Source organism: Stegodyphus dumicola, chromosome 2 (assembly GCF_044657685.1).
Source record: "Stegodyphus dumicola isolate Sdum_Otavi_A_Nest chromosome 2, ASM4465768v1".
NCBI lineage: Eukaryota > Metazoa > Arthropoda > Arachnida > Araneae > Eresidae > Stegodyphus > Stegodyphus dumicola.
In genome coordinates, this window is record NC_140769.1 from 245,016,441 (window position 1) to 245,039,146 (window position 22,706).

The following is a 22,706-nucleotide window of genomic DNA, read 5'->3' on the forward strand; positions in this document are numbered from 1 at the left end:
GTAAGATCTTTTGAACTTACAAATTCTGAGTTAATAAGGATAAGCTTTCGAAAATAATTGAAAAAAGAAGTCATGTTTGTGCTAGTGTTACTAAATTAGTTAATCGAGTACAGAAGCTCGATGAAGCTGCCGAAGACTTAAGTTCATTATCAGAATTACTGGAACTATTAGAGACGAAGGAGCAAGCAGATTTTGAAAAGCCATGACTTAGAGGTGGACGCACTCATAGACGAACCAGAAAAATTTAAAAGTGAATTAAAAGGTTCGGAAGAATACGATGATAAAATATTGTCTGCCAAGATTAAACTAAAGAGCAAAATTAAAGAATTAGCTGCAGAAAATGTTCAGCAGATTTCTTCAGTTCTTAACACATCCAGTGTTTCAGAAACCACCTTTAGGGCTTTCAAATTACCAAAGTTAGAAATTTCACGATTCTCTGGTGATTCTAAGCAAATTTTTGGAATTCTTAAACTGTTTTGATAGTGCAATTGGTTCAAATGTTCAAATAATTCACTTAAAATTTCAGTATTTTAAATCCCTTCTTTCTGATGCTGCATATAATGTTGTTGTGGGTTTTGAATTAAATGAGAAAAACTATGACTCATGTCTTGAGCTTTTCAAACAAAGGTATGGTAGAACTGATTCCATTATAAATTCTTACATGGCTAAATTATTAGAAATTGGCGAAACTGTAACGAGTCCTCCCAAAAGTTACGAAACAAAACAGTCCTTTTCTCAAAATTATCAAACTTATCAAAAAAACTATTCAAAGCCTAAAAATATATCAATCGCTTCTGCGTTAAATACACACACAAAAAAAAAGTTTGTTTATTCTGTGACGGTTATCACGCTTCCGTAAGTTGCAAAAAGTTGGATGTAGAACAAAAAATAAAAAAGCTAAAGACTGAAGGTAAGTGCTGGTGTTGTTTTAAAAAAATATCACCTGTCTCGCAAATTTAACGCAAAAATACTGTGTAAAAATTGTTTAAGCAAATTTCATCATGAGTCAGTTTGTAGAAGAAATAACCTCATTAATGCTTCGAGGTTGTGGGAAGCAAGTGGAAAGGGAAACTGGTTTGAATGACTCACAATATAAATCTAATAAGAATGTTAAGATTATATTCGTATCTCATAGTAATATATGTATCAAAAATAAGCCCTTTTTACAAACCTGTACAGTTTTAGTCTGTTTTGATAAAAAAATGGGTTTTAACTAATGTTATTTTAGACAATGGCAGTCATCGAAGTGTTATTTCTTCTCGGTTAGTTAAGGAATCAAAATTAAAGCCAATTCGCTACGAAAGGATAGCTATTTTTGCTTTCGGAGACAAAATAGCACAAGAGAAAGAAAACGGTGTCATTTCATTGGTGTTGTGATATTCTGGCAACTGTCAGATGGAAATACTTATAGGGTGTGATTCATTTTGGGAAGTTGTTTATGACGAGAGAGTAAAGTTAAATGAAAACATTACTGCGATAAATTCTTGTTTCGATTGGTTACTAGCAGGAGTGGAAGGAATTAATAAATTGAGTAATAATTATGAAAATGTTTGTTTAGTCATGGACTCTTCTTCCAATTCACGTGATTTGAGAAAATTTGGGGAAATAGAAGAATTTCAATCACACAAGCAAAACTTTTCTGACAGGGACAATCAATTGATTGAAAAATTTGAAAATTCTCTGGAATTTAAAGGGGAAAGGTACATTTGCAGATTGATGTGGAAGGAAAACATGGGACACGCAGTTGGGTTAAATTCTAATTATGAGGTTGCAAAAAAGAGTTTTGATTCGTTAAAGCGAAAACTAAGTAAAAATCAAGAATTTTATAACCAGTATAAACAAATTATATCGGATCAATTAAGAATGTCAGATTGTGGGAAAATGTGTTAATGAAAATAAAAATTCAGGATATTATATGCCCCACAGAGTGGTAATTAGGGATGACAAGGAAACAACTCGAGTCAGAATTGTTTATGACTATAGCAGCAACGCAACTGAAAATAATAAGTCTCTAAATGAGTGTCTAGAATCGGGAGTAAATCTTTATGCAAATTTATTGGATAGAATTCTTAAATTTCGGGAAAATCAAGTTGCATTTTGTGGAGATTTAGAGAAAGTCTTTCTTATGATAGAGATTGCTGAGGAAGATAGAAAATATCTTAAATTTTCGTGGTTTCCCGAAGATGTAGGTGATTAATTCAACTGAAACACTTCATTTAAATTGGCTCCCATTTGGTTTAACCACTTCGCCATTTTCCTTGGTTTGCATTTTGAAATTTCACATTAAGAAATTTACAGAACATCATCCAAAATGTTATGACATGTTAAATTCCTTTTTTTATGTTGATGATCTGTGTTATGGAGCCAATACCGTTCACGATGCTTATCATTTGACTTCTATGGCAATAGAGATATTGAAAGCCGCAGGATTTCATTTGAGGAAATTAAAAGCTAATTGTCCAGAATTGTATAAACTTTGGAATAAAAATAGATATGACTAAAATGCTGATTTCGGGCAAGGAACAGGTTCCTTGAGATTGAAGTAGGATCCGATTGAGGATAAAATTAAATTAGATTTAAGAGATGCTAGGGATTCCATTGATGTCAGAATAACCAAGCGACACATTTTGAGAGTTACTTCAAAGATATTTGATCCATGTGGACTGATTAGTCCCTTTGTAATCACTGTGAAAATTCTTCTACAAGAGATGTGGGAATGTGGTCTACAATGGGATGAAGATTTGCCAAGTGACTTACAAAATAAATGGAGAACCTGGTGTTCTGAACTTTGTGAACTTGAATCCCTATCTATTGAAAGAATGCTTTTTGAGAGTGCAGAAATAAATGGAGTTTCTCTTCATGTGTTTTGTGACGGCAGTCCCAAGGCTCCTAAAGTACATGAATTGCAATGGCCAAATTAAAGTGAGCTTTATAATGTCAAAAGGTAAAGTTGCTCCTTTAAAAACTTTGACTCTTGCAAGATTACAGTTAATGGCAGCACTCCTCGCTGCATGTTTAGGAAATTATTTATAAGGTCTCTTTCCTCATTTCGCGAAACAAATTTTCTTCTGGAGCGACTCTCAAACCGTCTTTCATTGGTTGAAAGGATCTTCTAAACAATGGAAACCATTTGTCGCCAACAGAGTGGCTTAAGTGCAGTCTCTACCACAGTGCTGGAACCATTGCAGAGGCTCTGATAATCCTGACAGGTTCTCTGTAGTTGTCAAGCCCTGTTTGGTTGTCTCGACCGATTTACTCCTGGCCTATTCAAGAATAACAGGTAACAGTTATAGTCTTCTGGGACTACAAGGAGAGCTTTGACAGAATTTGTGATGAGAGGCTTTCACACTCAAATCAGCCAAGGGTTTGGCCCTAAAGCTCTAAATTTCCCAAACAGACTACAAATAAAAGTTTTTTTTTTTTTTTTTTTTTAATCCTCCCACTTTCTTTCTTGGCTCCTATTTTTCCAATCCTTCCTTATCTTAGCTGTCGGAACATATTTCTAAATGCAAGTCTGTGTACCTAAAGGTATCACAAAATATATTTTTGAACATATATGTACAGCTTGCCACTTGGAGGGTTAAGGTACCAGGTACAACCATCAATGAGGACATGGTAAAATCCTTCAAAATATTGGCAGGGAATTCATAACAAGCAGGATGGCATGCTGATGTCAGGCAATCACTCTGTGCAACAATGCAAGTCTATACACATTCACATGCATGCATAGACTGCTCCTGCAGTTTCGATGGGAAGTATTCGATTACCTTCCTTACAGGTTGGATCTCGCACCAGATACTATCATTCTTTTACAAAGATAAAAGTGATTTAAGAGTAATGAGCAGCTGATGGATAGTATTAAGAAGCAGCCAAGTTCCCTGGCCTCAGTTCTCTTATGTAAGGTATACAGTAAAGGTACACAAAGAACAGGCAACTATGTTAAGAAACAAGTTCAAGTACACTTGAAAAATCTGTGGATAGTAAATATGGCACCCTTTATTTATATTCTATATTATATCAGAATTTAAAAAAAAAAAAAAAAAAAACCCTTAATTTTCCATAAAAATGTTACATTCTAATTTATCACTGCCCACATATGCATAGCTTAAGTCTGGTCCAAGGCACATGTCATCCGCACCATGTTAAATGCTCTCTCTTTTGTGCTGCTGTTAGCGGGACTTTACATACTCACTAAGCTTTGAATGCACCCTGAATGTGCCAAATAACAATCCTCATTCGCTATTTTGGATCTTGGTCAACTTTGTCCAGGTCTTCTTGATATAGATTTAGTGTCTTGAAACTGTTTGTACAAACTATAGACAACAGTGGACATTGCACAGGGTTGCCACTCAAACAGGAGAATGAAATTCCTCGAAATTCCAGTCTATCTGCGTAATGTACGTTGGCTGTGCTAAGAGGTAAATTAATTATGGTATTACTTGTACCGTGTAGCAAATTCACTTAATTATTCAATAAATCCCAGAGGACATTTATTCTTAATTATTCTTGGTACACTTTGTTTGATAACTTTGCTTACTTTTCCACTTAAGAAACTTAATAAGATTTAAGATATATACATTAGATAACAATTGTACGTTTTATTTAATTATTACTCATGATCATCACCAGTTCAACATGAGGCTAATCTGGTTCTTATAAATCACAACGCAGTGCTAAAAGTTAGGTTAGATTTTAGGTAAATTTAATTTGTGTGAGGTGTCTTCTTAAAAGGCACCTTAACACTTGAAAACACAAATATAATTATAATAGGAGTTGTTTTCTCCACTGAAGATTGAGATTAGAATCTGCCCAATCTGGAATAAAATAAGGTTTTTTTTTTGCAGACATTCTGCAGCTAAATGAAAGAAAGAAATCTATTTAATGATATTTTTTTACTAAATTGAGGTATTTTATATTTATTTCGCAGCATACATAAGGAAAAAATATGTGCATTAAATTTCGTGATGTCATCATACTGCTAGAATTAATTTCAGGATTAAGCCAGAGAAAATTTCCTGAAATTTGGAAATATTATTTACTAATGATAAATAAATTTAGAGGGAAGAAGCAACATTAAATGATATAAATAACATAAAAATAAAGATAATTACTTAAAAATTGAATTAGAATAATCAACGATATTTTAGCGAATATAGTTAGCCTAGATGACTGATTACTATTTTTTTATTTTACTGCAAAATGACAAGGTATTTATCAAAAAGAAAAGAAACAAAAAAAGATTTTGCGGTAAAATCCTAGTATACGGTACGGCCTTCGCATGATTTTGAAAATTGTCGCCCAGAACAAAATGACCCGTTTACTGCTCATCACCATGTCGCCAAATCCCGCTGTACCATACATGGAGATTATTCTAACCAAAGAACGTCTATGTAAAGAAGAAAAGGTTCCATACATGTAAATGCTATTACGCCGCTAGAAAGCGGAGGGAAAATTTGCCAAGGGATTTGGTGACGGAACCTGGCGGCCAGAATTTCCCTTTCCGCGATGTGTACAGGAAATTGAGAAACATGTGTTAAGAAGAAACGTTCTTTGACAAAAAAGAAAACTATGAAAATCCATTTTTAAATTATTGCGAAAAATCCAAGAAATGTTTTATCAAAGAACGTTTTTTCTTGGATTTTTCGCAATAATTTTAAAAACGGATTTTCGTAGTTCCCCCCCCCTCAAAATAACTAACCCATGAATTAATTTACTTGCGCCAAAAAATATTTTCTTTTCCTTTAGAGCTTAAAGAAATTTTAAACGATATTCATTTTATGAATTCTTGATAACGTGACCTTCGAACTTCGACACCGGTTTTGAGCTTTGGCGACAGATATATCGCGCATGTTTCCTTCTATGATGGAACAGAGCCACGTCTGTTACAGAGAAGTTTTCCCTCTTTACAATACATATTTTTTTATTCTAACCTTCATGGTACCGTATATTAGGATTAAACCCATTTTGTTTTATACGACGACAGGTACTTTCTTTAGTTCATGCACTGCAAATGCGACTCTCAAGGTTACTGGAAACCAAAAGTTGCGGGAAACTTGCTTTGCCTTTCTAAAAGACAATCAAATTGGAGCTGCGAAAATAGGCTCCATGCCAGCTGCCCGAATGACACTCACGTGACACACAATTCCCCAAAAAAGTGATCTCTTCCAACGTCGGCGCAAAACTCGCCTTTTTTGGCAGGATTGTTGTATGAAATTCCCTGAATTTCCCAGATTTTGACTAAAACACTTAAATTCCCTGACTTTTCCCTGAATTTTTTGGTCAATTTCCGAATTCTCTGATTTTCCGGCTTTCCCGGTAGCGTGGCAACCCTGATTGCATTTAACTCTGTAGCCATTGCACTTGTGACTGACCTGCCTCCAATCTACTGATAATTCTCCATGGCTACCCATTTTGCCTGATACTTTACAAAATTTATTCAACTCTTGCAAAGAACATGCTGAATGTCATGAATTTGCACACAAACTGCCAAAAAAACCCTCGTCCACTCTTATCTCCTCCAGAATCACAGCTCTGCAGAAACGCACATGTACACTTAGATATTCAACTTTTAATATTTGCTTAATTCTTCAGCAGCATAATTAGTACCTTTGCTTCATTTTTTTGAGCAAACAGACATAATTTGTGAATTTTCTTAATTTTGAACATGAATGCATATGGCTAACCTTTAAGGATTAAGTACTTTTCCCCCCTTGCATTATACAAAACGTTTTTTTGAAAAAAATAAAATCCTTAAACTGATATGAGTTTTTCCTTCCTACAACAGAACACGATATTTTTCTTAAGATGCTTTATAGTTAAAGAATTATTATTATGAAAAACATGAACAATTTAACATACTTTCTGAGTGTCCATCAGCATCTTCTAAAGACCTTGCCTCTGCCAATTCCTGTGCTCTAGTGATGACAATCTGGGCTTTAACTGCATCTTCTTCTAATGATTTTAACCTGACAAAGTTAAATGTCTTGTTTTAAATAATGCTTAGATATATTTTTGATTAAAAACCATATCACAATAACAACTTAACTAAGTGACAACTTAGTCATAAGTACTCATGGAAATTTTAAAAGATTTCCAGGTTTAATCTATTAAAAGTTATAGGGGGGATAAAACACAGGTATACAATCAATATTTGTCATATAACATATGGTCAGAATGCAAGCAGTGAGAAGTTAAAAGGTGGTTTTAATCTTTAGACCTATGGGACAGGGACTGACACACATTTGCGAAGACACCAGGCATTTCCAGAATTGATATTCAGCAACAATGGTGATCATGGCGATTATACCCATATTGATTTCAACAGGGCACTCGTACATTAGGCTTTTCATATGGACCCACATGAAAAAGTCTAATACACAAGAGATCCAATGATCTTGATAGCCAATCGATGGGACCATTTTGACCAATCCACCAACCTGGAAATTCCATAGTTTATATAGCCAGCCATCCTCTCGGCAACACAGGATAGAAAATGCCGTCGGACTGACCCTTTTTATACCATTTACAACCACCTAGCGGGTCACTATTTGCATTTCGTCGAAATTTTCTATGACAAATATTGTTTGTATAACTGTGTTCTGTCACCCGTAAAGTTTTCCCCATTTTTTCAGAGTCACCCTACATAAATTAATAAAATAAATATTAGCGAAAGCCAAGCAAACAAGAAAAGAGTAAACAGAGAAATCTTTAAAAAAATGTTAAAAGAGGAACAGAAATAATCTTCTGAAGAATACATTTTAATAATATCCATTTTATGCCAATTGTCTTTGAAATTCAGTATTTACAGATGATAAATTATACTGAAATAAATAGCTTAAAAATTTTACTTTTTATGCTTATAACAAATTATGATACTTAAAATTACTTGAACCAGTTTTTATGATTAATAAATACAATATCATTACGAATGAATAGCAATAACTAGAGGATACATAATCAAGTAATATTCTATCATACTCTATTTGACATAAAGATAAATAAGTTCAGTTCTCAGTAATATGTAATTCAGTAGCATTTAAAAATAAATTTGAAATATATTTCCATTTAAAAAATAATTTGAACATTTCACATTGTGTACTCGATTACTAAATATATTTTATGAAGAAGGTACAATAAAATAGATCAATTTAAAACTATATGATGTTAATGTGCTATACAGTAAGAAAACCTAATGATTTTATATGAGAGATAATTAAGCTGTGATGCTTAAAGGGAGGAGGGAATTTTAATTTCAACTGATAAACCTGCAAATATTCAATACAGGAATTTTTAAAACAAAACATTTTATAATCCATTTCCAGAAAAAATAATACAGTCAAAAGTCGTTAATTCGGACACCCATAATTCGGAATGATCTATAATCCGGACCTCAAAATTAAAAACTTTCTGCGCATGCGCCGCGTTGGCGTAAGACCTTTTACGACTGCGCATATGAGTGTGCGCAAGTGCAGAATACGTTTTCGCGTTCGCGTTTTATGTATAATGGACGTATAAGCTAAAATTATCTAATTATCTATTTCAGTTAATGTTGATGATTGCGTTGTTCTGTAATTTTCGAATTGGATCCGGCTTATTATTTTTTGCAGACTGTAAGAGCAATTTTATAAAAGTAACCTTAAACTTTCGATTATATCAAATAGAATTTCCGATATATATTTGTTAATATGTAAAGGATCTAAAGCGAAATTATGTTTTGAAAATCCGAAATCTGTTTATATCAATTTCACGCTGCTCGGCGGGGGGAACGCCGCTGCGGGCGCGTAATGAATTGGAAGTTGATCTGTCAGCACTATCCTTATCTTCAGAGCAGATGTTTTTATTTTATTTGGCTTATAATTCCTTACCAAATTAGTATTTCATCTCAATGTGCTCCGTCTTTGATATGATTTAAAACAAGTTCCTCGTCATTATAATTCGTTTCCGATAGCGAAGAAATTAACAGAGGTTAGTGAAAACGAAAAAATTTTGATTGACAAATTAGTCTGTGTTCTCGACACAGCAATTATAGGACTTGAGAACAGCGGAACTTTGTAACTGAACAAGAAATTATGTCTGTTTAATAGAATTAAAGAGAAAGTATTATCACATGAAATGAAGCAAAACTTAAACAACTGACATTAAAAGAAATGTTTAATAAAGTAAACAAATAAATATAAAGCTTTTTCTTTTTGCGAATTTTGATACCCTTTAGATTAAAATTGTTCTTTATTTCATAAATTACGGTTTCATATTTTTAATTTTAGAATTTCTGCATGCCATCTTACGAGATTTAAACTGATGATCTATAATCCGGAAAAATCGATAATCCGGAATCGCCGAAGTCCCGATGAGTCCGGATTAACGACGTTTGACTGTAGTCTGTTCTTTATTTGCAACTCATAATTATCCGATATTAAAAATTTCACTTAACAATTTACTAAATAAAAACTTGAATGAAGCATTATATGGAAATGGACAAATAATCTCAAAATAAATTTTTATCAACTGCATGCATATAAAAACATAAGTAATACTTTATAAAATTACAGGCATGTAATTTGAATTCAGCAGGAACACAAAATGGAAAGGGTGGGGCAGAACATGAAGAAATTGTAAAATATATACCATACATACTAGTATTAATAAGTCTGATAATATAGACTATCAATTTATTTGTTACCTCAGAAACAGAAATAAGCAAAAAATATTAATTATCCTTTCTTAACTGTATACTTTTTAAACTACATGAATAAGATGTCTGGAAAACAATGGCATAAAAAAATTCACACACAAAATAAATAAAAAGAGAGAGAGAGAAGAGAAGAGTGTTGAACTTTGTTTTGAAAAACAGAAGTCATTTAATCTTGATTCAAAGAACCTATCACTGATGTTTTAATATCAGGAATGCATTGTTGGATTTCTCTTTTTGTAGGATGGGGGAAGGATTTTTCCCCCTAGAAAAAATTTTCTAGAAATTTCTAAAAATGGAATTTATGCAGAAAATTATTGTAACTGATTTGCCATGATTTGAAGGGACAATGCTGAGCCCAAGCACAGGAAATATTCGATCTATCGGAAAGTTCTGTCCATTTTTATAACAACAATTTTCAATAACGTAAGCACATGTTAATTTTTGTCTCTTAATATATACATAGTGACATAGCAAATTAACTAAAAGAAAGTTGACTTACATTAGTCTTAAGTGTGAATTATCAGTCTTAAGTATGCACCCATGGGTACTGATAAAGTTCATTTACGCCACTGTATTTTATATGAATTTCAACAAGGAAGAAATGCTACAGAAGGATGTAGAAACATACTGAAAGTGTTTGTTGAAGGTACAGTTTCTGATAGGACATGCAGAAGATGGTTTGAAAAATTTGAAACAGTTGATTTCGACCTTTCTGATAAGCACGTTCTGGGTTACCATCTTTGATCGACGATGAGGTTGTTAAGACCATGCTGGAGCAAGATCTTTTCCAACAACATCAGAGATTGTGGAAAGGCTTAATTCAATTCAGCAAACCATTTCGAACAATATGCGGAAGATAGGATTGGTGTGGAAATATTTAAGATGGGTGCCACATGAATTAAATTTTGAATTTGGATGATGGAGTATATGCACATCTCTGCTTGCTGGGAACAAAATCGAGCCCTTCTTGAACGGCATGATAACTGGGGATGAAAAGAGGATTACCTACGAAATCATTGCAAGGAAAAGGACATATTGTGAGCCCGGAAAACTGTTCAACTAGCTGTTCAACCTCTAAACCAAATAAGAGAATGTTGTGCATATGGTGGGGCATTCGAGGATAAATACATTACGAGCTTTTAAAACTGAATGAAAAGCTCTATTCAGAGAAGTATTGTCAGCAACTTGATAATTTAAAGACAGCAGTCCAAGAAAAGAGGCCAGTGATGTTCAGAAGGAAAGACATCATACTGCATCTTGATAATGCCAGCCACATGCTATTTGGGGACACCAAAAAATTCCAGAGCTAGGCTGGGAAAATCTGTCACATCCATCTCTTGCACGCAATGCTGTGTATATTCCCTGGACTTAGCAAACTCTGACTATCACTTGTTTTTGTACGTAAGAAATTTTTTGAAGGGCAAAAAAATTCAAAAATGAAGATATCAAACAAGCACTGGTTCAATTTTCTGCATCAAAAGATACAACATTTTTCAAAAATGGGATTGCCCTCATGCTGGCAAGAAGTCATTAACAATAATGGCAATTATATTATTCAGTAAAGTTTATTGACAGTAAGAAAAATTTGTATTTTGTTTTATTCCAAAAACGGACAGAATTTTCCAGTAGACTGAATAATTGAACATGTACAAGAAAGTATCCAAAGAAGAAACAAATGTTCATAAGTTTATGCTCTGGCCAGTCATTCATTGGTCTCCAAATTCAATAGATTTAACAACACCAGATATTTTCTTTTAGGAACATAACAAAATCACTCTCTGGCATTATTGCAGACCAAGGAGAACATCTGTGAAAAAATCTAAGCAATACTATCAGCAATATTCATATGTACCATGATGAGTGTTGCAAGACCTCATACGTACACATTCAGTAATGGTCGACATTTTTACGCACATGAGAAAGAAATCTCACTTGTGTAATGGACATAATACCAGACACTGAATATATACTATTACAATATGCTTCAGTTATGTTCTGCTGAAAACCCTTTTATAACTTAAGTCACCGTACATGTAAATAATATTACAGATTTAAAAAATTATAAAAAACTTCTACTTTTCACTAAATACTAAATATCTGTATAATTCTAAATGAAATACATTTAAATAAATTAAATTTTAAAAAATATGAAAGCTTTGAGATTTTACATTATGCCCAAAGTTTTTTTTTTTAAATGTTTTGTGAGTTGCCTTTATTAATTAAATATAATGTTCTTCGCACTTAAACCATAAAATTCAGTTCAACAGCAAATACTGCAAAATAATTTTAAAATTTCTGATACACAGTATTGCGTGCTAGAGATTAAAATGTTTTTTTCCGTACAGTGTTGCCACTGCTTGCTTTGAAATTGTCGAGTTTGTCAATAAAAAATTTGTTAAAGTTTTATAAAATATGAAATAGATAATGAAACATATCCCAAATTCAGGCAGAAATGTGTGTGATTCAAAATTTGATAACTTCAAATACCATTGTTTTATCACAATGAGAGAAACATACATACATTTATGCAGATTCTTCATTATTTAATTTCTTTAAATATAATACAGGGTAATAATATTTGGTAGCAACAAAAGTGAACCAACATTTCAATGCAAAATGCCAAAACAAAGTTAATAGTCCTTCTGGGCAAACTGCTCCTTTGGACAACTAATTAGTGAATAACACAGCAACAATACACATTTGGAAATATCTTAACCATGAATGCAAACTATGAAATGTATCAGTTTTATTTTTTGCCTACAATGCTAAAAATAAAAAGCTATATATATCAAATACACTGAATACTTAAAAAATGAAAATAATCAGAAAGTGATCAAACATGTAACTTAGGCATACATGCAACAATACATATGGCACACATACACCAATTATCAATAAATATTGTTACAAATTTTGTACACAGATTGTTTTAGTGAAATTGTTTATTTTCCCACATAATGTAGCATGAAAAATCTACAGAGAAGCTAAGCTTGCTGGAAAATAAAAATAAAGGGGCAAGTCTAATTTGAGTACATGGCTACCTTGCTAAATTGGTGAGATATCCCCAAGCTGCAACAGATTTGCCAACTAATTTTTGTCATCCATTTGGTCCGGCCCCCGTATAACTGTAATGGATATTGTAAATGAATAATTGTAATTAATGTTCCGTGTATATGCAATGGCTGTAATGTAATCACTGTAAATGCCTTCCAGTAATTTCAAGAAGCAGAAAGTATTAGGAATATCTTGGTGGCTGGGCGAAAACTTAGGGAGATATATATATATATATAATTATGTATATATAGATATATATATAGTTCTGACTTGGCTTTTTAGATGTGCTTTATATTGTGTTTAACGTTAATAGTAGTTCGAAGTGTAGCTACTGATTATACTTTGTGATATTGTGAAGAGTTGTATGACTATTTTTGTTCAGAGTTCCAGAACTCTGAAGTGTTTCTTTTGATAATATAAATGTTATCGACCTATAATTGAAGCTGCGTGCATTCAATCAACCATGTGCCCGCACACACACAACAATATAACCACAGCCTTATTTGTATATGCTAATTTTTGATGCAACAACATAGTCACAACTGCACATTTTCATTTTCTTGCATTAAAAGGCATAAAAATACTGTGCACATAATAAAAAATATAACTGCTGCGACATTTTCCCCTTCAATGAAGCAAACCTCCATTCTTTTTATTAAAATATAAGAAAAACTTAAAACAGATTTTTAAGAAGCAATTTTCAATCAGTTATCTGAAAACTTACATGTTTCCAGTTTAAAAAAAAATATCTTAAAAATTTTCATTGCCTAACAATCACAACATACTAACAAGAAGATTAAAAAATTTATGCCACTCACACAAAGTATTTACCTAATTATATTTTGAAATTTAACAAGCAATATAACACCATTACTTGAAATAAAAATATTTATGAGAAGCAAATTATATTTACCTAGCCTGCCTCCAAGCTGCTCGTTTTTCAGCATGCAGGGCTCTCTGCTGTGCTGGGGTGAGATTGCTTTCTTCCTCTGAGCTCTGGTTGAGTTTTTCTTTTAACCTGCGCTCTGCTTTAGCTGTTCGAACAGGTATTTTACTTATCTGTTCAGTTGTAACACTGGAAATGATGGAAAAAAATTCACATATTTTATTTTGATAGAACATTCATGGATCACATAAACTTGACATCAAAATTAATTAATATTTCTCTTTTTATTTCACTTTAAATGGACTAAGAAATCAAATAATTTCATCATAATGACATCCAAATCAAATTTCAAAAAGTTTTAATACAAGTTTAAAAACTTACAAATGTATTGATTTACATACCTAGAGTAAGTGACATCATCAGCAGTGGAATTTGGAGCATTAAATAAAATAATGTCATGATTTACGATGTCATCGTACTCTTCTTCTTCAACAGAATGATAGTCTTTTAATTCTTCTTCAGTCATTGAAGCAAGTTTTTTCTCTTAAATAAATAAGATGATGATGAATCAGAGAGCCATTCATACTTATATGTATTGGAATACAGATTATAAAGACTACAAAAAAGGCAAGGAAGTCAAATTAAAGACAATTAAATTAAAAACTATTTTATATGGTTTAAGCAGAAATGCTTTGTTTTAATATTTTTTAATCACATCATGAATCTTTAAAAAGTAAAAGAATTATGTTCAAAAAGAAATAAGAAAGAGAAAAGAAAGAGGATATATAAACAAAATACAGAAGGAAGCATTTAAATATTAATATTTGAAGAACAATTTAAATTATAAGAAAGAAAATAAATTATTTATAAAATACTTTATACAATCAAGAGTTTAAGTTTATATAAGAGTATATACAAGTTTTTTTTTTTTTTTTTTTTTTTTTTTTTACTGTTTTGTTCACTATAGTTCTAATGAATTATTTTCAAGTTGATTAGCAACTTATAAATTAAGTTGGTCAAAATTTAAAGGAAGTACTTCAATTATTTTTTTCCTAAGGAAGGGGCAAAATTTACTACTGTTCAACATTAATTTCAAATGTATAAGCTTAATGCATTTTAAGAGCAGGGATTTACTGTCCCTGCACAAACACATTGGTTATAATAAAATATTTAACTCTATATAAAGGTAAAAGAAAAGGGAAAAAAATAGGGGGGAAGTTAGGTAGATGTTCTTTGAGATAAGGCAGATAAATATTCTTGCATAGAGAGAGAGAACTGGAATTAATATTTATTGAAAGCGGAAGATTTTTAACAGATGTTGAGGGTTCAAGAAAATCTAAGCCACTATACGGAAGAGTTTTACAAATAATTTTTAGCAAAATAAAAATGAAACAGCTTAGAGCCAAAAGATGATTATTGATGAAAAAAATGAAAATGTTTGTTTTTCAGGAAGAAAATTTGCAGTTATTAAATGAGAAAAAAAGTTTTAAAGTCTGTCGTATATTTAACCAAACTCACAAAGCATACTATCATTTCTTGAAGAATTTGTTTATTTCATGCACCTAAAGACCAAATTCCGATCTTATTAATGGGCAGAATTAAAACTAAACAATGCAGAATTGGTAAAATTTGTAACTAATATAAAAGGGGCAAAAGAAAAATTTCCCCCTTATCTTAAAGAAATTCAACAGTTAAACAAATGCTAACTAAAGTGTCACATGCTTTGAAGAAATCCTCCTTCCCCCCAAAAAAAGAGTTAATAACTGATCCAATATTTCATAGTAGTTTTACTTAAAAAACTGCCATAGCAACTACCATAAACTGTCATCATCATTATCTATACTAACAAAAGGATTACAAAGATTCTGCCAATAAAGAAGGATTATATGATGATTAGGACATCTAATTAAGGAATAACAGATTGTTTCCCTTTTTAGCATAATTCAAGTATGCAACAAAAAATGATGCAAAGCCTAACTAATGCAACTATTTCAAATTAATCATGTGAAAAATATTTCATGTCAGAATTTCTTACAGACTTTAATGAAATATTATACGCATAGCTACCTCTTTTGAAAGCTGCTTATACTCTTTGCAAAATATAGATATTACAAAATATTTTACATTAATATTTGATGATTTCTTATTCACAACAGAAAATAATAGATATATAACCAATACTATGCCATAAATCTCATGAAGAGTATAGCTTTACTATTCACAGAATTAGGCATAATTTATTTTTTATTTATACCTTCTTCTTCTCTCATCCTTTCCAGCTCAACTGGAGTAAAATAACTAAAATGCTTTACATCAGTACTAGCTGCATCTTCTTGTTTTGTAACTAGTTCAAATCTCCTTTTTTTCTCACTGAATGTCAACTGTTCTGGATCAGCAATTTTTGGAACAGGCACCTTTTTCAAACAAAAATATTTTATAAATTCTTCTAAAAGAAATTTTACAGAATACATTTAAATATTTGAAAAATTACACAAACATGCATAATATTGCATAATTTTTGTACAAATTTGAATGAATGAGTAAAATTTTTCTCCAAAGAAAATATTTCCATTCAGAATAAATAACAATTCATCTTGGTAGTTAAAAAAAAGTTCTTTTTACTAAAAGTAATACACTCTATTATCTGAGGACTATAACAATAATTCAGAATCACTGGATAAGCACAAATTCAAGAATTTACTTACATGATTACCATATCAAATTTATTCTTTTAACAAATTAATATATACATTATTGTTTAAACAATTTATTATTTAATCTCTTCTCATTATTACATGAACAAAAATGAAAAGCAAAATATTTCTCCTATTGCTCATTTTATTTTTAAAGAAATATTATATCATTTCAGCAGCCCACCAGAAAATGAAGAAGAAAATTGCGTTAAAGTTCAGTCAAATGTGTTGCAGATAACCTAAAACTTATATGATACAAATTCCCATTATTACTAAAATTAATGTTGAGTATCAAATTTTTTCATGAAATGGAGATCTTGGACTGTACAACATGCTTTAGATGTAAAGAAAAGTTAGAAACACAGAAATATAGCCATTAAATAATTACTCACTTTCAAATATAAAAAATGACAGTAACGGCCCCTTTTTTTTGTGTTCCTGAAATATATCTAGACGAATTGAAATACAACTTCCAACACCTAGCTCATTACTCTTATATTAAGAAACTGAAATATACCACAGCTGTTAGCAAAGAGATGTAATATATCATAGCACTATATAGAAACTACAAACAAATGCCCATTTTTGAGAGGTCAGAGAAAAAAAGGGTAAGTTTTTTAGACTATCTGTAGTATTCTTATATGTTTAAAAATATTTCTTTATTATGCTACTAAATTTTTTTTAATGTTTCAATTTCCCTAAAATTAATCTCAAATATGTTCAATGAATTTAACACACATATGATTTATGAACAGCAACTCACTTTTGATATTTTTGGCAGGACAGGTTTGGCACCTGGCAGCTTTGCCCTTTGAATAGGATCAACCATTGATTCGTCAGTGCTGACAGTAAGATTAGAATCTTCAGCATTAAAATTAATAGGTGAAGGCATTTCATCTCTCTGAAACAGGGCATAGGCATATATAGATAGATCTTCATACATGAATTAAGGATTTCATATAAATGAAACATATCAGTAAATATATATCCAAGATTTTGACACACTATCAGCTAGAAAATATTAGTTCAAGCAAAAAAAAGGGTACATCATTACAAAATGAATTCATAATACCTATGAAACAAATACATTTCTGTCTTCCAAATATATAAAAAAATATTTAAATTTTACTGTCAGTTTTTTAAAATTAATTCAAAAATATTGAATTTCTAAATAGTTGTGAAAGTTTACACTTAATTTGACACCATAAATTTTAAAGGAAAAATTTCATTATTTATGTTTGTTCTTTTAGACAGGCCAAATGCAGGGTTATGAAATCCTGGAATGCAAACAAGAAGACAGCCAGACATTACCAAACTTTAAATAATATTTTACAATATAAATTCAAACAATCAGCAAAAGTTGTTAAGATTCCAAGCAATTAAAATTGTTAAAATGCTGCATATTTAAATATCCATTTTCAAAAATATTATAATTTGATTATGCATATAGAAATACACACGAAAGTACACCACTGAACTCCACATTTGAATTTTAGCCACTTGTGGTCCAATAGAAGTAAGTTCACTTAAACAACCCATGAATACAAATTTGTTATCTGATTTGCTTTGTTATATTAAGATGTTTTAACCATGGAAATAAGAATAAAAGAAGGGGCCAGCCCAGCACCATGACTGAATTAGTGCTCCCAGGCACCGATTCTCCAGCTGGGATGCTTTTGGTTTATATCCAGAGCATCCTTGGCAGCACTTTGACAGTATTTTCACACATGACAGTTCTATAAAAATTGAAAAGCGGGGATACTTCCGCATAAAAAAATACATTCACTGTCAAATGGATAATAGCAATTTGTATAGTTTAAAGGCATTTACGCGAAAATCATATCTTTACTATTTTTTTATAACTTGTAATAGCGATTTTGATTATAAATTTGTTTTATAAAATTTTATGCTACTGGACTACAAAAATATAGATTTTAGCAAAAATGTTTTGCATAAAAAATGAAAAATACCTTACGGTAACTTTAAAATTATATACCTCTTTCGATACCCTTGACAGAGTATTCACTACTTTTATGTTCCAAATATCAAAATGTTTTAAATAAAGGACATTTTTATCATCTACATAATACTGTAACATGTACATTTAAAAAAAGTTTTAAGGGAGAGGCTTAACGGTTGCTCATTTTAAACTAATAATTTTATTTTTATGAAAATGAGAAATATTATATATATAATGAAATTTATTAATATCTTTGTAAAAAGTGTGTATTTGCGTTAACAAAATGCATAAATATTTATTATATTATTTATAATAACAGCAGCACTCAGCATGTAGTCGAGTGGTCCAGGTTTAAATCCCTGCGAGGGCATTACTCATTTTTCATGTCATCTCCTGCTCCAAAGCAACCTAATGACTCTACAAACTTAAAATTTAATTGTAAACATAAATTGAAATTCAGTTAACAAATTTGTTTATAAAACTTTTTAAGCAAGATTTGTTCGTACAGGAAAGCAAGCTGTTAAAAAGGGGTTGTAAAGCCAAGTATATAAGATGCGTACTTAAGAAAGTAGTAAAAAAGAATTTTTAGAATATGTATTGTTGAAATTGAGGGTAAAAAAAATTCAATAAGTATTAAAAGAATTATTTCCTTACATTTTATAATAACTTATTTACAAGTTTTAAATATTATTAAAACAAATTAATTTCCCTTTCAGAAATATTCAGAGAGAGTTAAGTACTTGAAAATCAGCAGCAATATTTAACGCATTTCACGATTACAATAAAAGATGCTCTAATTTGAAATGAACCAGAGCATTAATTATAAAATGACTCTAATTTTTTTATTTAAAGGATACCTCAGAAGCTAAAAAATCATCTCATATTTGAGAAAGTTTTTCAGAAAGAAGCTCTGCAAATAGGAAAGAAATAATGCGTAATTTTAATATTAATAATACAATAAACTTTGATCTTAATTTTTGTAATCAATAACTGAATAAAACTGAATTGCCTTAAAATTTCTTTCTGATGTAATTAATCAAAACTTCTGAAAATATTTCATTCAAATTAAACGGTTCTGAGCAAACTGCTTTGGATAAAATATAGCATTTAATTCCATATCAGAATGAATTGTTCTTTAAAAATATATTCTTTTCACATACTTAGGACTCTAAAATACTATCAAAAAAGAAATTACATACATTTATATGTATCTTTATAATGTAATTGCCAAATGTTTACCACCGATTATGTCAAAACCCATTGACCTTAAATGGCAAGTTACTGAATGTTTTGGTCTCCACGAGAGGTGAGCCACTGCTTCAAGGCAATGCATGGAGAAAACCAATTATGGCCTTTCCTCTTACTTCCTACCTCCATAGTTTTAACAAGTATGAATGGAATACTACACAAGTGAATTTTCAAAGTTGTAATTCATATGGCTTCAACTACTCTTGCACCAAGTATCTGAATCAAAGAAAATAGTCTTTTAACTCTAGCACTATGGAGAAGAATGAAGGGCAAGTGTGTAATTTTTTGGAGAACAAAATAAAATTTTGAAGTTTTAGATTTTTGAGCTACTCATCCATAGTTTATTGAGCTACTACTATTGTTTACAAAACAATGCTAAGTACATAATTACATAAGTACATAATTACAAATTACTTTATTATAGAATCAGTGTCATCAATACTCATTATTTTTTCATTATCTTGCATGTCTGTGCTGGATGATTCAATTTCTGTACATGAGAAGTTTTCAAATTTCATCCATATGAAAAAAGAAACTTCTTAAATGGTTTAGGCCACATACTGAAGTATTCTAAACAATCACTGACTAGACTTTTGGGAAAAGTGTTTATTCTCTTCCTAATATTTACACCAACCAGCTCTTGTACATTGGCTCTAAAGCTTTTGTTCTTTACAATGATTTTGTTTACACTCATTTCAAAACATTAAACCTACAGGTCCAATTTACAGACATTAGTTTAATTTTGAAAATTGCACTTGGAAGTTAATTTAATCACTGGAAATAAGGATATGCCGAGAAAATGGAAGATGTATGGTAATTCTAGTCAAATGAAGAAATCCCAACTTTTTCTATAGCCGTTCTAAGCGCAACAGAGTTTTAGAACCTTTACTGTAAAGTATGTAAGGAATTATCTCCTTCCTTACTCTGTGTCTTTATGATGTAATTGGGAGCACATGCTACTAGTCCCATGAAATCTGAAACTCGAGGTTCGATGAGGGCATTGCTGATTTTTCATGTTTCCCAGCTTCAAAATAATTTCAAACCACCTGAACAAAAATGTGGGAAATAATGATGCATCATCACCAGGACTTGGTATTTATTAATTAAATTTGATTTTGGAAAACCTCTAGTATGCAACAATATTAAAAGGTAACAAATCCCAATGATGGTGAAACTGACAAATTTCTGCATTACCAAGAGAAGGACAGACACTTCAGCCATTGAATAAAAGTTTTTATAACTACTGGAAGAATTAAAGTTTTCTTCAGAATACGCAAATTCACTTGTGCACACCTTTTTAATATTTCACTATATATTTGTGGATGAAATCTCATGTTTCAATATTATCATTTAACCATTATCCAGCATCTTTCCTTGGTGCTAACACTTCCAAAAAAGGACGAAAAAAGTTTACAACAACAATTAAAGGCACATTTTATAGAGAGCTCTAAACTCCTATGAAACGAAAAAAACTTAATCCTTTCATATACGATTTTTATAGATTGGTAATAACCCTGCATTTTTTAATGATATACTGAAAGAAATCACTTAATTCAATACATTAATCCTAACATGCTTTTAATTACCTGATTATCATTTGGAGATACAAAATCATTCTTAAATGGAGTGCTGAACATAGTTTGATCCAAATTAATATTTACATCTTCTTTTTCAATTTTATTTTCCTGAAATAGATGATAGATGATAAAAATAACTTCATCAATATAAATACTATTTAATAAATATGTATCATTATTAAATTTTAATTTCTTACATCAACAGAAATGATGTTAAAATTGACATCACTGTCTACTGTAGATGGCTGAATTTGCTGCTCAGTAAAAGTTAATCCATCAGTTTTTTCACGTAATTGCTCCTGCAAAATTATACTTTATTGTAAAATTATAATTATATTAAAATTTTCTCATTGTCTCAAACTATAAAAAGACTAAGTATAAAGCATACCATTTTTTCCAGGTCTTCTTTTTCCCACAAGGCAGTTTCTTTTAATACTTCTTGCTCCTATATTAAACGTATATTTCAATTAAAATAAAATAAAATTTAGATGGACCATAGTGGCAAAAAAGTACAAAAATCCCATTATATAAACTGTAAGTTTCCATATACCCTTACCTCAAATTTCAAAAGCTATAATATTGGGATAAAAGGTGTAACTAAATATGCATTAATTTTTTTAAAAATAATTTCTAAATTGCAGACATCTTTTAAATATGCAGTAGTTAGTTATCCAACATTAAACTCTTAATATTCTTCAGCAGAAATACAAATCAACACACATAAATAATTTCATCTAAAAAATTTTCATACCCTTTCTCCCTAAAAAAATAATTAAAACCCAAAAGAAAATATAAAAAAGGCATTACACTCCTTAAAAGTAGCTTTTTCTATGCCATTTTTAAACCAAAATTAAGATCATTATCAAGAATGCTAAATCATAATATTCACATCAAATTAATAAATAACATTCATGCACGCATGTATTCACACACTCATACAAACAAATAAAAAAAAAACTTTCCAAGAAAATAAAATAATTTACCACAGAATAAAACAATTTTTAACCATTTATATATTTTTCACTTTTGCAATGCATTTTTTCTTAGAGTATAATGTCCGAGATCAAGGCTTGTTGGGACTTCAGCGATTCAAATTTGGTATTTTTCAGTTTAAATCTAATACGATGACATGTAGGAAGTATAAAATTAAAAATATGAGAGAGTGTTTTATGAAATAATGACTTTAAGGAAATCAAACTTAACAACAACAACAACAAGCAAAAAAAGTGGGGAGGGCAGCTCAATATTTACTAGTTTATTTTATTAAACATTTCTTACAGTGCAAGATATTTTAGCTACTTCACATAATTTCTTGCTCACTTACAAAATTCCACTATTCAAGTCCTCTTAATTGTGTCAAGAATTCCCCCTAAATTGTCAATTGAAATTGTTTGGTTGTCAATAACATCTCTGTTACTTTCTTCATTGTTGGCAGCAATATTTCCTGAATTTAGAACCATACTACAGATTTTGCTGTCCATACATTTATGATTGATGATGGGGCCACTGTAATCACAATAAAAAAACTGAAGGGCTTGAAGCTAGAAGGGCCCAGTTCCACTTTGGTAAATTTTAGGTTCATGGGACTTTTTGTTTT

General features: G+C 30.8%; 1 protein-coding gene across 2 annotated transcripts in view; it reads right to left on the minus strand.

Moving 5' to 3' along the window:
• LOC118200448 (protein scribble homolog) overlaps positions 1 to 22,706 on the minus strand; it is a 187,756-nt gene that overhangs the window by 15,518 nt on the left and 149,532 nt on the right. For both annotated transcript variants that reach the window (XM_085811973.1, XM_085811972.1), the window contains exons 30-37: positions 21,498 to 21,554; positions 21,307 to 21,408; positions 21,119 to 21,217; positions 17,088 to 17,225; positions 15,886 to 16,045; positions 14,033 to 14,174; positions 13,659 to 13,820; positions 6,859 to 6,965 (exon numbers count right to left, since the gene is read on the minus strand). In XM_085811973.1, the coding sequence (XP_085668099.1) occupies positions 6,859 to 6,965; positions 13,659 to 13,820; positions 14,033 to 14,174; positions 15,886 to 16,045; positions 17,088 to 17,225; positions 21,119 to 21,217; positions 21,307 to 21,408; positions 21,498 to 21,554 (967 nt within the window). The remainder of the gene's footprint in view (positions 1 to 6,858; positions 6,966 to 13,658; positions 13,821 to 14,032; positions 14,175 to 15,885; positions 16,046 to 17,087; positions 17,226 to 21,118; positions 21,218 to 21,306; positions 21,409 to 21,497; positions 21,555 to 22,706) is intronic.